At 31.4% G+C, this 14,350-nt stretch overlaps 1 protein-coding gene and 1 long non-coding RNA gene across 2 annotated transcripts in view; both read left to right on the top strand.

Moving 5' to 3' along the window:
* Window positions 1-701: 701 nt before the first annotated feature.
* Window positions 702-1,992, top strand: LOC144439656 (uncharacterized). Its single transcript, XR_013481127.1, has 4 exons — window positions 702-731; window positions 1,017-1,038; window positions 1,493-1,531; window positions 1,849-1,992. It is a non-coding gene; the product is annotated as an uncharacterized LOC144439656 (long non-coding RNA).
* Window positions 1,993-12,336: 10,344 nt separating this feature from the next.
* LOC144440427 (uncharacterized) overlaps window positions 12,337-14,350 on the top strand; it is a 7,135-nt gene continuing 5,121 nt past the window's right edge. The window contains exons 1-2 of the mRNA XM_078129799.1: window positions 12,337-12,435; window positions 14,176-14,188. Coding sequence (XP_077985925.1) covers window positions 12,337-12,435; window positions 14,176-14,188 — 112 coding nt within the window. The remainder of the gene's footprint in view (window positions 12,436-14,175; window positions 14,189-14,350) is intronic.

Genomic DNA, 14,350 nt, shown 5'->3' on the forward strand with positions numbered 1-14,350 from the left:
ACTTGTTGTTAACACAACTACACACACAGAGACACTTATATACTGAAAGACACAATGTTACAAAAATACCTTCACCTTTTACATAAATACACAAACTTGAAAACTTAAATTTTTGACATTTTTCATTCTTAGAAAAACGTCGCCACAGACTTGGAGCTAGAGTGAGTAATAATCATTTAATTCATTATCTAAAGAAGTATATCTTTAATTAGTTTCTAAATTATAATTTCGACACAGACTTTTCACACAGACTTTTCACACAGACTTTTCACACAGATAATTTGATAGTAATCCTCAAAGCTTCGTTAGGTAGCTTGATATTTCTAAATGACACGTCCTCAAACTAACTAACCAAAGTAATTTGTATCAAAAATTATTATAAGTATAGACTCGATAAAATGGTATTTTGCCTACTAGTTTTTTTTTCAAAATTATTTATTGTCTCGGCTGTGGTGGATTTCATTTTCTCAAAATATTTTCAATTAACATAGATATAATACACAATGTACCCAATTTATTTTATCATAAAATTATTTTCTAAATAGTCTCTATTTGTCTTTGTTCATCATTTGCCAAGGACGAAATGGGTAAGAGAAAATTAAAAATTAGTCTTTTATTGAGTTTTTGGTCTATTTAGGTAATCCTTTACATAACTTGTTTTGACATCATTTCACAGTTAAAACATCAATATTTTTTTTACAGAAAAACGCCGCCACAGACTCGGAGCAAGAGTGAGTGTATTTTAGCGTTCATCTGATATATGTCAATAAAAGGTTGAAATTGAAAGCAAGACATATACTTGCTGTCACATTCGTATAATGTTTTATTTACTATTGTCATATTATTTTGTTATGAACACAACATATGGTTCGGTAGACGTGAACACATGATAATGAAAGACTAAACGGGAAACTCGTTTGCTGATTAAATCAATACCTTAATTTGATAAACATATCCTTTATTAAAAGAAAGAAATACTTATATTTACATCGCTTCTTATTTTTTTCTTCCTACAGGATGAAACCAGAGATATCGAAGGTAATAAGCATTATCGACGGTTGAGATCGTCCTAAATTTGTTTTGTTTCATTTTTAAAAAATTGAGTAGAATGGGGTCATAAAATATATACTGTTCTTGGATTCTTTGAGATTCCTTTCAATACCATCTCATCAAAATTATGTACCGTGACTTTCAATACTTGGTGACCACTAGAACTACTACAGCAACGGTGTGTATATGCTAAATTGTGTTTGGGTTCGAGGTTCGGAAACATTTGGATAACAAACGTAAACACAGATTGGTCAACATAACGTGGACTAATGACACAATAGAAACTATTATATTCACTTGAATTGAAAGCTAATAGAGTAGAAGTTACTAACATACTAATGTCAGTCAACACAATATAGTCAAATACGTCATCAAGGAACTGTACGTCATAATACGTCATCAAGGAACTGTACGTCATAATACGTTTTCATTTTATTCACAGAAAGAGGATCCTTCCCAAAAATGAGATTCTAAACAAAACGTAAGTATTAATGATTATTTTATACATTTCGATACCCAAGTAATTTAATGTATGTATGTATGTATGTATGTATGTATGTATGTATGTGTTTGTGTGTATGTATGTAAATTCTTTATCTGACTACACTATTTGTAATGCAACGTATACAGTGTATCAGTATAAGTGCGTGTCAATTTGCATATTATTATAATTATGATAAGACAATATCCCTAAGTGTGTAACAATTTGAGCTTCACAAACAAACGTTAGTGATTTTTTGTAAAATCGATTTTCTTTTTTCTTACAAGTAATTGACAGTATTCTTTTTGTTGCCACAGGTGATGCCGGCAAATACTGAATGAAGAAACAGATACATGATAACGTAAATATTGCAGTACAGCCCAAAGTATCAGTCAGCTCTTTGTCAAGTCCTTACAACTCAAACAATCTCTCCTCCACTGAAATTGTCCGTTAGTTTTCAATTGACCTGTATTTTTAATCCATTTTACAACATCTGAAAATAATTAAAGAAGTTAAAGAAGTGACATTTTTGCCAAGTTATGTAAAGTTTCTAATGTGTGACGTGATATGATGTGATGTGTACATGAATTCGATCTCGAATATATGTATTTGTCTCGGAATCTCTGTGGTATAATTTGGTATACTTACTGCTATAAGTGCTAATATATGTATTTGTCTCGGAATCTCTGTGGTATAATTTGGTATACTTACTGCTGTAAGTGCTAATATATATGTATTTGTCTCGGAATCTGTGTGGTATAATTTGGTAAACTTACTGCTATAAGTGCTAATATATGTATTTGTTTCGGAATCTGTGTGGTATAATTTGGTAAACTTACTGCTATAAGTGTTAATATATGTTTTTGTCTCGGAATCGGGGTGGTATAATTCGGTAAACTTACTGCTGTAAGTGTTAATATATGTATTTGTGTCGGAATCTGTGTGGTATAATTTGGTAAACTTACTGCTATAAGTGTTAATATATATATTTGTGTCGGAATCTGTGTGGTATAATTTGGTAAACTTACTGCTATAACTGTTAATATATGTATTTGTGTCGGAATCTGTGTAGTATAATTTGGTAAACTTACTGCTATAAGTGTTAATATCTGTATTTGTCTCGGAATCTGTGTGGTATAATTTGGTAAACTTACTGATATAAGTGTTAATATATGTATTTGTGTCGGAATCTGTGTGGTATAATTTGGTAAACTTACTGCTATAACTGTTAATATATGTATTTGTGTCGGGGTCTGTGTGGTATAATTCGGTAAACTTACTGCTATAAGTGTTAATATATGTATTTGTTTCGGAATCTGTGTGGTATAATTTGGTAAACTTACTGCTATAAGTGTTAATATATGTATTTGTGTCGGAATCTGTATGGTAGAATTTGGTAAACTTACTGCCATAAGTGTTAATATATGCATTTGTCTTTAAATCTGTGTGGTATAATTTGGTAAACTTACTGCTATAAGTGTTAATATATGTATTTGTCTCGGAATCTGTATGGTATAATTTGGTAAACTTACTGCTATAAGTGTTAATATATGCATTTGTCTTTAAATCTGTGTGGTACAATTTGGTAAACTTACTGCTATAAGTGTTAATATCTGTATTTGTCTCGGAATCTGTATGGTATAATTTTGTAAACTTAATGCTATAAGTGTTAATATATGCATTTGTCTTTAAATCTGTATGGTATAATTTGGTAAACTTACTGCTATAAGTGTTAATATATGTATTTGTCTCGGAATCTGTGTGGTACAATTTGGTAAACTTAATGCTATAAGTGTTAATATATGCATTTGTCTTTAAATCTGTATGGTATAATTTGGTAAACTTACTGCTATAAGTGTTCATATATGTATTTGTCTTTAAATCTGTATGGTATAATTTGGTAAACTTACTGCTATAAGTGTTAATATATGTATTTGTCATTAAATCTGTGTGGTATAATTTGATAAACTGAATGCTATAAGTGTTAATATATGCATTTGTCTTTAAATCTGTGTGGTATAATTTGGTAAACTTACTGCTATAAGTGTTAATATCTGTATTTGTCTCGGAATCTGTGTGGTACAATTTGGTAAACTTAATGCTATAAGTGTTAATATATGCATTTGTCTTTAAATCTGTATGGTATAATTTGGTAAACTTACTGCTATAAGTGTTAATATATGTATTTGTCTTTAAATCTGTATGGTATAATTTGGTAAACTTACTGCTATAAGTGTTAATATATGTATTTGTCTTTAAATCTGTATGGTATAATTTGGTAAACTTACTGCTATAAGTGTTAATATCTGTATTTGTCTTTAAATCTGTGTGGTATAATCCATTTTACAACATCTGAAAATAATTAAAGAAGTTAAAGAAGTGACATTTTTGCCAAGTTATGTAAAGTTTCTGAGTGACGTGATATGATGTGATGTGTACATGAATTCGATCTCGAATATATGTATTTGTCTAGGAATCTATATGGTATAATTCGGTAAACCTACTGCTATAAGTGCTAATATATGTATTTGTCTCGGAATCTGTGTGGTATAATTTGGTATACTTACTGCTATAAGTGTTAATATATGTATTTGTCTCGGAATCTGTGTGGTATAATTTGGTAAACTTACTGCTATAAGTGCTAATATATGTATTTTCTTCTTAATCTGTGTGGTATAATTTGGTAAACTTACTGCTATAAGTGCTAATATATGTATTTGTTTCGGAATCTGTGTGGTATAATTTGGTAAACTTACTGCTATAAGTGTTAATATATGTTTTTGTCTCGGAATCGGGGTGGTATAATTCCGTAAACTTACTGCTGTAAGTGTTAATATATGCATTTGTCTTTAAATCTCAATGGTATAATTCGGTAAACTTACTGCTATAAGTGTTAATATATGTATTTGTCTCGGAATCTGTGTGGTATAATTTGGTAAACTTACTGCTATAAGTGTTAATATATGTATTTGTCTCGGGGTCTGTGTGGTATAATTCGGTAAACTTACTGCTGTAAGTGTTAATATATGTATTTGTCTCGGAATCTGTGTGGTACAATTTGGTAAACTTACTGCTATAAGTGTTAATATATGTATTTGTCTCGGAATCTGTATGGTAGAATTTGGTAAACTTACTGCTATAAGTGTTAATATCTGTATTTGTCTCTGAATCTGTGTGGTATAATTTGGTAAACTTACTGCTATAAGTGCTAATATATGTATTTGTTTCGGAATCTGTGTGGTATAATTTGGTAAACTTACTGCTATAAGTGTTAATATATGTTTTTGTCTCGGAATCGGGGTGGTATAATTCCGTAAACTTACTGCTGTAAGTGTTAATATATGCATTTGTCTTTAAATCTCAATGGTATAATTCGGTAAACTTACTGCTATAAGTGTTAATATATGTATTTGTCTCGGAATCTGTGTGGTATAATTTGGTAAACTTACTGCTATAAGTGTTAATATATGTATTTGTCTCGGGGTCTGTGTGGTATAATTCGGTAAACTTACTGCTGTAAGTGTTAATATATGTATTTGTCTCGGAATCTGTGTGGTACAATTTGGTAAACTTACTGCTATAAGTGTTAATATATGTATTTGTCTCGGAATCTGTATGGTAGAATTTGGTAAACTTACTGCTATAAGTGTTAATATCTGTATTTGTCTCTGAATCTGTGTGGTATAATTCGGTAGACTTACTGCTATAATTGCTAATATATGTATTTGTGTCGGAATCTGTGTGGTAGAATTTGGTAGACTTACTGCTATAATTGCTGATATATGTATTTGTGTCGGAATCTGTATGGTATAATTTGGTAAACTTACTGCTATAGGTGTTATTATATTATAGCATTACCAATTTCAGTGAATTTTGTGACGCCACCCAGTAATAGCCAGTAGAAGGGCATCATAGCCTGTGGCTACAAGAATAAAACCAAACCACCAACTAATAGCCAGTAGAAGGGCATCATAGCCTGTGGCTACAAGAATAAAACCAAACCACCCACTAATAGCCAGTAGAAGGGCATCATAGTCTGTGGCTACAAGAATAAAACCAAACTACCCACTAATAGCCAGTAGAAGGGCATCATAGCCTGTGGCTACAAGAATAAAACCAAACCACCCAGTAATAGCCAGTAGAAGGGCATCATAGCCTGTGGCTACAAGAATAAAACCAAACCACCCACTAATAGCCAGTAGAAGGGCATCATAGTCTGTGGCTACAAGAATAAAACCAAACCACCCACTAATAGCCAGTAGAAGGGCATCATAGCCTGTGGCTACAAGAATAAAACCAAACCACCCAGTAATAGCCAGTAGAAGGGCATCATAGTCTGTGGCTACAAGAATAAAACCAAACCACCCACTAATAGCCAGTAGAAGTGCATTATATTTAAAACAGAATCTGATCTTCAAAATAAGTTATTTATTATTTGAGAAATAAAGATATATATTAATGAAAAGTTTATTGGGCTAATTACAAGACACACGACAAAAAACGAATTAAATCATGATGAATGGGATATACACATTAACACTCACCTTTTTACAAAAGCATTTGATATGAACTCTTTTTAGTGTCCTGTAAAGTGTCTTTGAACATTCTGAGTAATGGATTCAGGCGCTATATAAATGTTTTGATTGATTGATTGATTGATTGATTGATTGATTGATTGATTGATTGATTGATTGATGGTATTGTACTTAGCACCCTGACAATTGGGTACAGTATGGTTTTCGATACAGCGTTAAACATGCAAATTAGTTCTCCAAAGGATAGTACCAGTAAGGAGTGCCTCTATTACAAGAAAGGATATATTGGAACAAACAAATGTACCTGTCGACCCGTATAAAGGGATGTAATATAATATAATATAAATGGCAGTGTTGGAGTTATGATAACCGGGACTGTTTTTAATACTACTGATTTTATAGGTAGTTCACAGGTTGCTAAACTATTTTATCCAACTTCAAAACATAATATAATAACAATAATACCTGCAGATACACAAAGGATGTGTTCAAAGATGAATTTCAGTTAATGAAACAAAAAGACATTTACCTCTATGACAACATGAATAGTTTTGAAACATTTGAGGATAAAAATTTGCCAGATATTTAAAATGTTTTACTAGATATTTTCAAAACATTGTAAGTTTAATTCAATTGACGTACTTCCATCAACGTGGTTGTCTAGTGCCGGTTACAAATGCGTATCAATTGACATGATCAGAAGAGTAATACCAATCGTCCCACATTGGCTCTAACATACCATCCCTTTTCAACCTGAGTTAAGATCATTATATGCAAGCATTTTAATATCTTACGTTCTAATAGGGTTACCAATTGATTATTTCCTGAAGCACCTGTAACAGCTTGGCGTCGTGCTACCAATCTTAGAGATAATGGTGGTCAATACAGAACAACATGGATTGGAAGTTAATGCGAGTTCACTTCCATGCGATTGTTTTCATGTTTCCATGTTTTTGGCCCTAAGAACAGTGTGGCTGTTACGAGTAGATTTAGTTGTATCGCTACTAACGTAGTGTATTGCATCACATGCCAGTCTGAAAGAGAAATGTGGTGTTTTATATATAAGTTCTTACCAGAACAAGGAATCGTAACTATCCCGTATCTGTACATTTTATTACTAACGATCATAGTGTATCAGATTTGTCTATTTCAGGAATTTGTAAAATTTATGTTGATGAGGATCGATTGAGGTTGAAAGAGGAGGAAATCATTTTCCATTTCGGAACGCTGGAAACCCGTAAAATTAATAGATTATTTACATCAGTCCCTACCATATCTCTACGCGTATTCTGTCCGTAATTTAACCATTTAAAAGAACTTGCAGTATGTCGTTCTATTCCATAGCATTTAGATATACAGTCAGGTGATGACCTACTGTATCTTGCCTTGATATCCTATGAGAAAGAATACATATTCGAAATGTCGGATTGCATTTATTGATCGGGACTATTTCACTCGTTCCTTTAATATGTATGTATGTATGTATGTATGTATGTATGTATGTATGTATGTATGTATGTATGTATGCATGTATGTATGTATGTATGTATGTATGTATGTATGTATGTATGTATGTATGTGTGTGTGTTTGTGTGTATGTGTGTGTGTGTATGTATGTATGTATGTATGTATGTGTGTGTGTGTGTGTGTGTGTGTGTGTGTGTGTGTGTGTGTGTGTGTGTGTGTGTGTGTGTGTGTGTCAGACAAATATAAAGTAAAGTGGGAACAGACCAATATACAAACCAATGAAATATAAAGGTGCTGGTTCGCTGTTGTTTGAAGGTGGTTATATTATTAATATTTAGCTGTAGTACCTAATCTGTGGCAATCTGTGGTCTAATACCACCGCCATGTGTTGCACCTAGACAACCATGATTTGACTAATGTTAACAAGACTAGTTCTATAATGTCACACACTTCTATAATTACATCATCCCTAACAGCTGCCTATTAACAAGTGTCTGCACATGAAGCTATATAGAGATATAATTATATTTCAATAAATTAATCATGTCAGAATAAGCTATGACGTAAGTGTCGCTGATGTAAGGTGCACAGGTCGTAACATGCTAACATCTCTCATCTGTCAACTTTACCTTGAGTGATGAATTCAGACAGAACAAAATAATATGTTGTTAGTATGCATGGCTTTATGAGAATAGTTTCAACTACATCCAGCTTGTTCTGTTCATTATTCCAAACTTAACTGAAAATTGGGCATCACAGAGTCCTATATAAGGTTTATATATCCATGGCAACATTTCATGCCTCAAGGGTTGTTATAGTCATTTCAATTTAATCAATCAATGAGACGATTATACATCAACAACTTGACATCGTTTTCCCCATCAAATATTAATAAGTATGTTAATTGAAAAATCAAGTTTTCCATTCACCCAATTAAAACAAATCCAGGGAATCACTGGTAATTGTAAGCACAATTTTCACTACCCATTATATTCTCAAATACACGATTTTAAGTAGTTTCACCAAAATACACGATTTTAAGTAGTTTCACCGAAATACACGATTTTAAGTAGTTTCACCGAAATACACGATTTTAAGTAGTTTCACCGAAATACACGGTTTTAAGTAGTTTCACCAAAATACACGATTCCAAGTAGTTTCACCCAAATACACGGTTTTAAGTAGTTTCACCCAAATACACAGTTTTAAGTAGTTTCACCCAGATACACTGTTCAGTTATATATATTTAATGACCTGTTCCCGATCTATGTCCTCCGCATGCAATATATTTATAAAAAAATATTATAACATGAATGGTATGCTATTATTTGAAACCACGAATTCTTTTATTAAATTCAGATGAATTGATATTGTCCTTTAATCTTTGCATTTAAATTGTGACTGTTGACCTGCTTTAAAAGCTGCCATTGCTAAAGCAAACTTAATTAAATAATGGCCTATAGTTGTTAAAACGGGTCTTTTATTCCACACGAAATGATGACACGTTTATGAGCAGAGACAAAGGTCATGATCATGATAAGTTTTGTAAGAGATGCTATTTAGATTTCAACTAATACCATTTAAAATACAATAGTTGTCTGTAATAGCTAATTACATAGTTATTGTTATTTTGACAGTGAAGTATTATATCTTGCCTAAAGATATACTATTAGAAGATTATTTAATTTATACATATAAACTATTTCGCTACTGTGTTGAGGATAGCTGTTTTAAATTGATATATATATATCTACCAATGTTTTCAATTGACAATTATCATTAAGTTCCATACTAATTTTCATAATTAATATAGTGTCCCTTGATGAGGTAGAGGTGATTGTTTCATTAAATTTCAAATCTTTGTTGAAAAGCATATTAGCTTTGAAGTGTCCGACTCGTATTACTTGTTAAACCATATCAGCTTTGAAGTGTACGACTCGTATTACTTGTTAAAGCATATTAGCATTGAAGTGTATGACTCGTATTACTTGTTAAAGCATATTAGCTTTGAAGTGTACTACTCGTATTACTTGTTAAAACGTATTAGCTTTGAAGTGTACTACTCGTATTACTTGTTAAAACATATTAGCTTTGAAGTGAATGACTCGTATTACTTGTTAAAGCATATTAGCTTTGAAGTGTATGACTCGTATTACTTGTTAAAACATATTAGCTTTGAAGTGTACTACTCGTATTACTTGTTAAAACATATTAGCTTTGAAGTGTACGACTCGTATTACTTGTTAAAACATATTAGCTTTGAAGTGTACGACTCATATTACTTGTTAAAGCATATTAGCTTTGAAGTGTACTACTCGTATTACTTGTTAAAACATATTAGCTTTTAAGTGTACGACTCGTATTACTTGTTAAAGCATATTAGCTTTGAAGTGTACTACTCGTATTACTTGTTAAAACATATTAGCTTTGAAGTGTACGACTCGTATTACTTGTTAAAGCATATTAGCTTTGAAGTGTACGACTCGTATTACTTGTTAAAACATATTAGCTTTGAAGTGTACGACTCGTATTACTTGTTAAAACATATTAGCTTTGAAGTGTACGACTCGTATTACTTGTTAAAGCATATTAGCTTTGAAGTGTACGACTCGTATTACTTGTTAAAGCATATTAGCTTTGAAGTGTACTACTCGTATTACTTGTTAAAACATATTAGCTTTGAAGTGTACGACTCGTATTACTTGTTAAAGCATATTAGCTTTGAAGTGTACTACTCGTATTACTTGTTAAAACATATTAGCTTTGAAGTGTACGACTCGTATTACTTGTTAAAGCATATTAGCTTTTAAGTGTACGACTCGTATTACTTGTTAAAGCATATTAGCTTTGAAGTGTACGACTCATATTACTTGTTAAAGCATATTAGCTTTGAAGTGTATGACTCGTATTACTTGTTAAAACATATTAGCTTTGAAGTGTACTACTCGTATTACTTGTTAAAACATATTAGCTTTGAAGTGTACGACTCGTATTACTTGCTAAAACATATTAGCTTTGAAGTGTACGACTCATATTACTTGTTAAAGCATATTAGCTTTGAAGTGTACGACTCGTATTACTTGTTAAAGCATATTAGCTTTGAAGTGTACGACTCATATTACTTGTTAAAGCATATTAGCTTTGAAGTGTACGACTCGTATTACTTGTTAAAGCATATTAGCTTTGAAGTGAATGACTCGTATTACTTGTTAAAGCATATTAGCTTTGAAGTGTACTACTCGTATTACTTGTTAAAACATATTAGCTTTGAAGTGTACGACTCGTATTACTTGTTAAAGCATATTAGCTTTGAAGTGTACGACTCATATTACTTGTTAAAACACATTAGCTTTGAAGTGAATGACTCGTATTACTTGTTAAAACATATTAGCTTTGAAGTGAATGACTCGTATTACTTGTTAAAACATATTAGCTTTGAAGTGAATGACTCGTATTACTTGTTAAAACATATTAGCTTTGAAGTGAATGACTCGTATTACTTGTTAAAACATATTAGCTTTGAAGTGAATGACTCGTATTACTTGTTAAAACATATTAGCTTTGAAGTGAATGACTCGTATTACTTGTTAAAGCATATTAGCTTTGAAGTGTACGACTCGTATTACTTGTTAAAACATATTAGCTTTGAAGTGGATGACTCGTATTACTTGTTCATTTGTTTCACTTTCTAAACATTTTAATAAGAAATTACTTTTGACAATTACAAATTATAACTGTAAATTCACACTTTTAAAATTTACAGGTTATGATTTAGGTATAGTTAGTTGATCTATGAACTCATCAGCTTAGTTTCATTAGCATCAGACAACAGAAACAGCTGTATGATATAAATAATGTATCTTTACCTAATGTCACTGAAGTGAACTTTACAAATCGATTAAGTTTGGAGCAAAAATCAAATCTATTGTGAATTATGTTGATAAGAGTTAAATGAAACTGCTCGTGATGAGTTGAAGTTATTAGAGTACAATGTGATATGTCCTATCGACAATGTATTGTCATCATAATAATGTGTTGAATTTGAAAGCTGTATAAGTATATTATATATCAGATATCCATGTATTCAAATTATTCTCTTGTCAGTGGCAACATGTTATACATCTCTCAAATCAACATTACAAGGGATGTATTCAGAACGACATTACATGGGTCTTGAGAAATAAAGTTTTCCCACTGAATTAATCAAATGAAAATCATTATATACAAATGCCACACTCAGATTCGATCATTAGTGGCTATATTTTACTTTCTTTCAGTCTACTTTTTTATCTCTATCCCTCTCTCCAATAATTCTCCTTTCCTTTGCCCCTCTATCCGCTTAATTACTGTTTCTAGGCCTAAATCCAACAGTATTGACAAACATATACATAAACACAGGTGTTAAAGTCACAGATGGTGATCTGACAAACCGTCAGATTACGAACTGATGTCCCAAGTGTGTAGTAGACGTAATACAGTATGTCAAATAATAATACAATAGCAGTGAGGAAGAATAATGGCCTGGTAGATTGGTTACTAAAAGTCAGCAAAATTTACAATTCCCTGAAAGGTGTTCTTAATAGACAATCAATTTATTCATTTAATCTTTAATAGACGACCGAATTGATAACGGTACTTTGTTATATTGGCCGACAATACAGGTGTCTGTTATTATGGGAATTGAATTTAGATTGATTATGTAACCTTTGACCTTTCTTTAGATTGGGCAATGGGGTATATAAACTCTAATTACTGCTACCAAATATCAGTTCGGTTTATGTGGAGAAGAACGCAGACATCAAGATGAACTTCAGTATGCAGTCAGTTTTACTTCTTGTGGTAGCACTCACATTTATGTTGGCCACCTTCATCACACCATCGTCTGCACAGTTTGAAGAAAGGGTAAGTTAACATTTCAATCACTATACACTGAAATGAAAGAGAGTTTTTTTCATAAGGACATTCGTTTTTATTGAACCAACATTTCAGCGCTCTGTTTGGAACTATAATCTTTGTTGTGTGAATGCTAATGAAATCACTCTAGTAGGCATAATATGAAGTACTTAAAAGTAACAGTTAACGACTGACAACATTTCTAGCAGATGTAGACTCATACAGCATTTAATACTTGATTAGATATTTGTCAAGAAATTATCAAAAGGTCTGGTGCTAAATGTCCACTTTACAGTTGGTAACATGGTTGTAAGTAGATAAAATAAAGTTATATGTTAAGATACGTTACGGTTTGATAAATAGAAAAATGGAAACTGTATTAGAAATTTAAGAAGCAATGCTTACAATTCAGTTCAAATTAGAAAGACATCAATTGTTTAGATAATGCTGACGTCTTGCTCAATTATAAAGGTTATCATTTGATACGTACCAAACATTAAGCTAACCACTTTATCAGTGTATGCAATAACTGATGCTTGGTTATTTTGCTTATGGCTATTTTCGTGTTAGAAATGATATTTGATGAATTTACCATTACAAATTAATACCTTTTGTAAAGTGTCCTCAGCACGTACAATAGGCAAATATTATAAGCTTAGATAAAAAACCATTGACATGTAAACTGCATGTGATACCTTACATTGAGGTGGACAGTTAACTAAATCTTTGTAGTTCAAGGGCAATGTCAACTTACAATCTAGGTCAGAGTACATAGTCAAAGAATATTTATAAATGTTGATGGAATGTTGACTAAATTAATACATTCTCTGACGTATTGTAAGATAATATACATTACTATAAACTTAATGAGAGATAATTAAAATTATGGACGACTTAATCAGTTACTCTCTAAAATAAACATTTCAAAGTATAAACTGTCATTAGGAAGAGCAACAGAGTAAAATGTTTATAATTTAAAAAAATAACATAATCCATAAAGTATTAATGAGATATTTACCCTTGATATTAGTTTATATCAGGGTTGTATTTGTAGGTAAATGAAGATTGAGAGTCTCTGTATGACATCTCAATTTATTTTATTGTTGTGAAAGTCATCTTATTGTAATTGATAACACGACTTTCTATTCCCGTCGATGAAAATATTTCTTTCTATCTTAGTGGTTCATCACTTAGCAACCACAATATAATGTCATTGTAGTAATTGTGATATGTCTTTTAAATATACCAACAATGAAATACTTAAAATACCAGATGTAATCTATAAAAAAGTGACCAGTAATGTTCTAACAATACATTACACCAGTAGTTTTCACTTTTCTAAGTTATCAGCTGCATGTACATGTATTAATGGTTTGGGACAGAAATAACACATGGTGGTTTTTTACAAACGACATTACGAACAAGAAGCCATTAAGATCAGACTTGAGAAGATTAATACTAACTTTTGCACAGAGAGGACACATTTGTAGTAGTTTCTTTTTAATGACGACTTTAATTAGTAAATTAATGAATTGAAATGATAATGTTCAACTGTTATACAAAGGACAAAAGAGTTACAAGTGAAATCTTAAATTATTTACAAAAAATTGTAGACACTTCTATAGAATTTAAAAAGACTGTTTAGTTAAGTAGCTTTAAACTGTTCCTGATATTCCGAACGAATTTACAGTTGATATTTAGTCACCAATTAATTCAAATTGATAATTTTCTTTCCTAATGCGTATAAAGGAGGCAGACATAGGTAAGATTTTGGTAGTTTTGAACTTTACGTGGTAATTATCAGATGTCTCAACATTTTCTAGTTATTTTACTAGAAATTAAACGCTATTCGTTTCCTCAAAAGTGCGTTACTTATTTTCACAAGTATGTTGCAGAGTATTGTAATCATATGCATCTGAAGATA

This window comes from Glandiceps talaboti, chromosome 9 (genome assembly GCF_964340395.1).
Source record: "Glandiceps talaboti chromosome 9, keGlaTala1.1, whole genome shotgun sequence".
In the NCBI taxonomy this organism is placed as follows: Eukaryota; Metazoa; Hemichordata; class Enteropneusta; family Spengelidae; genus Glandiceps; species Glandiceps talaboti.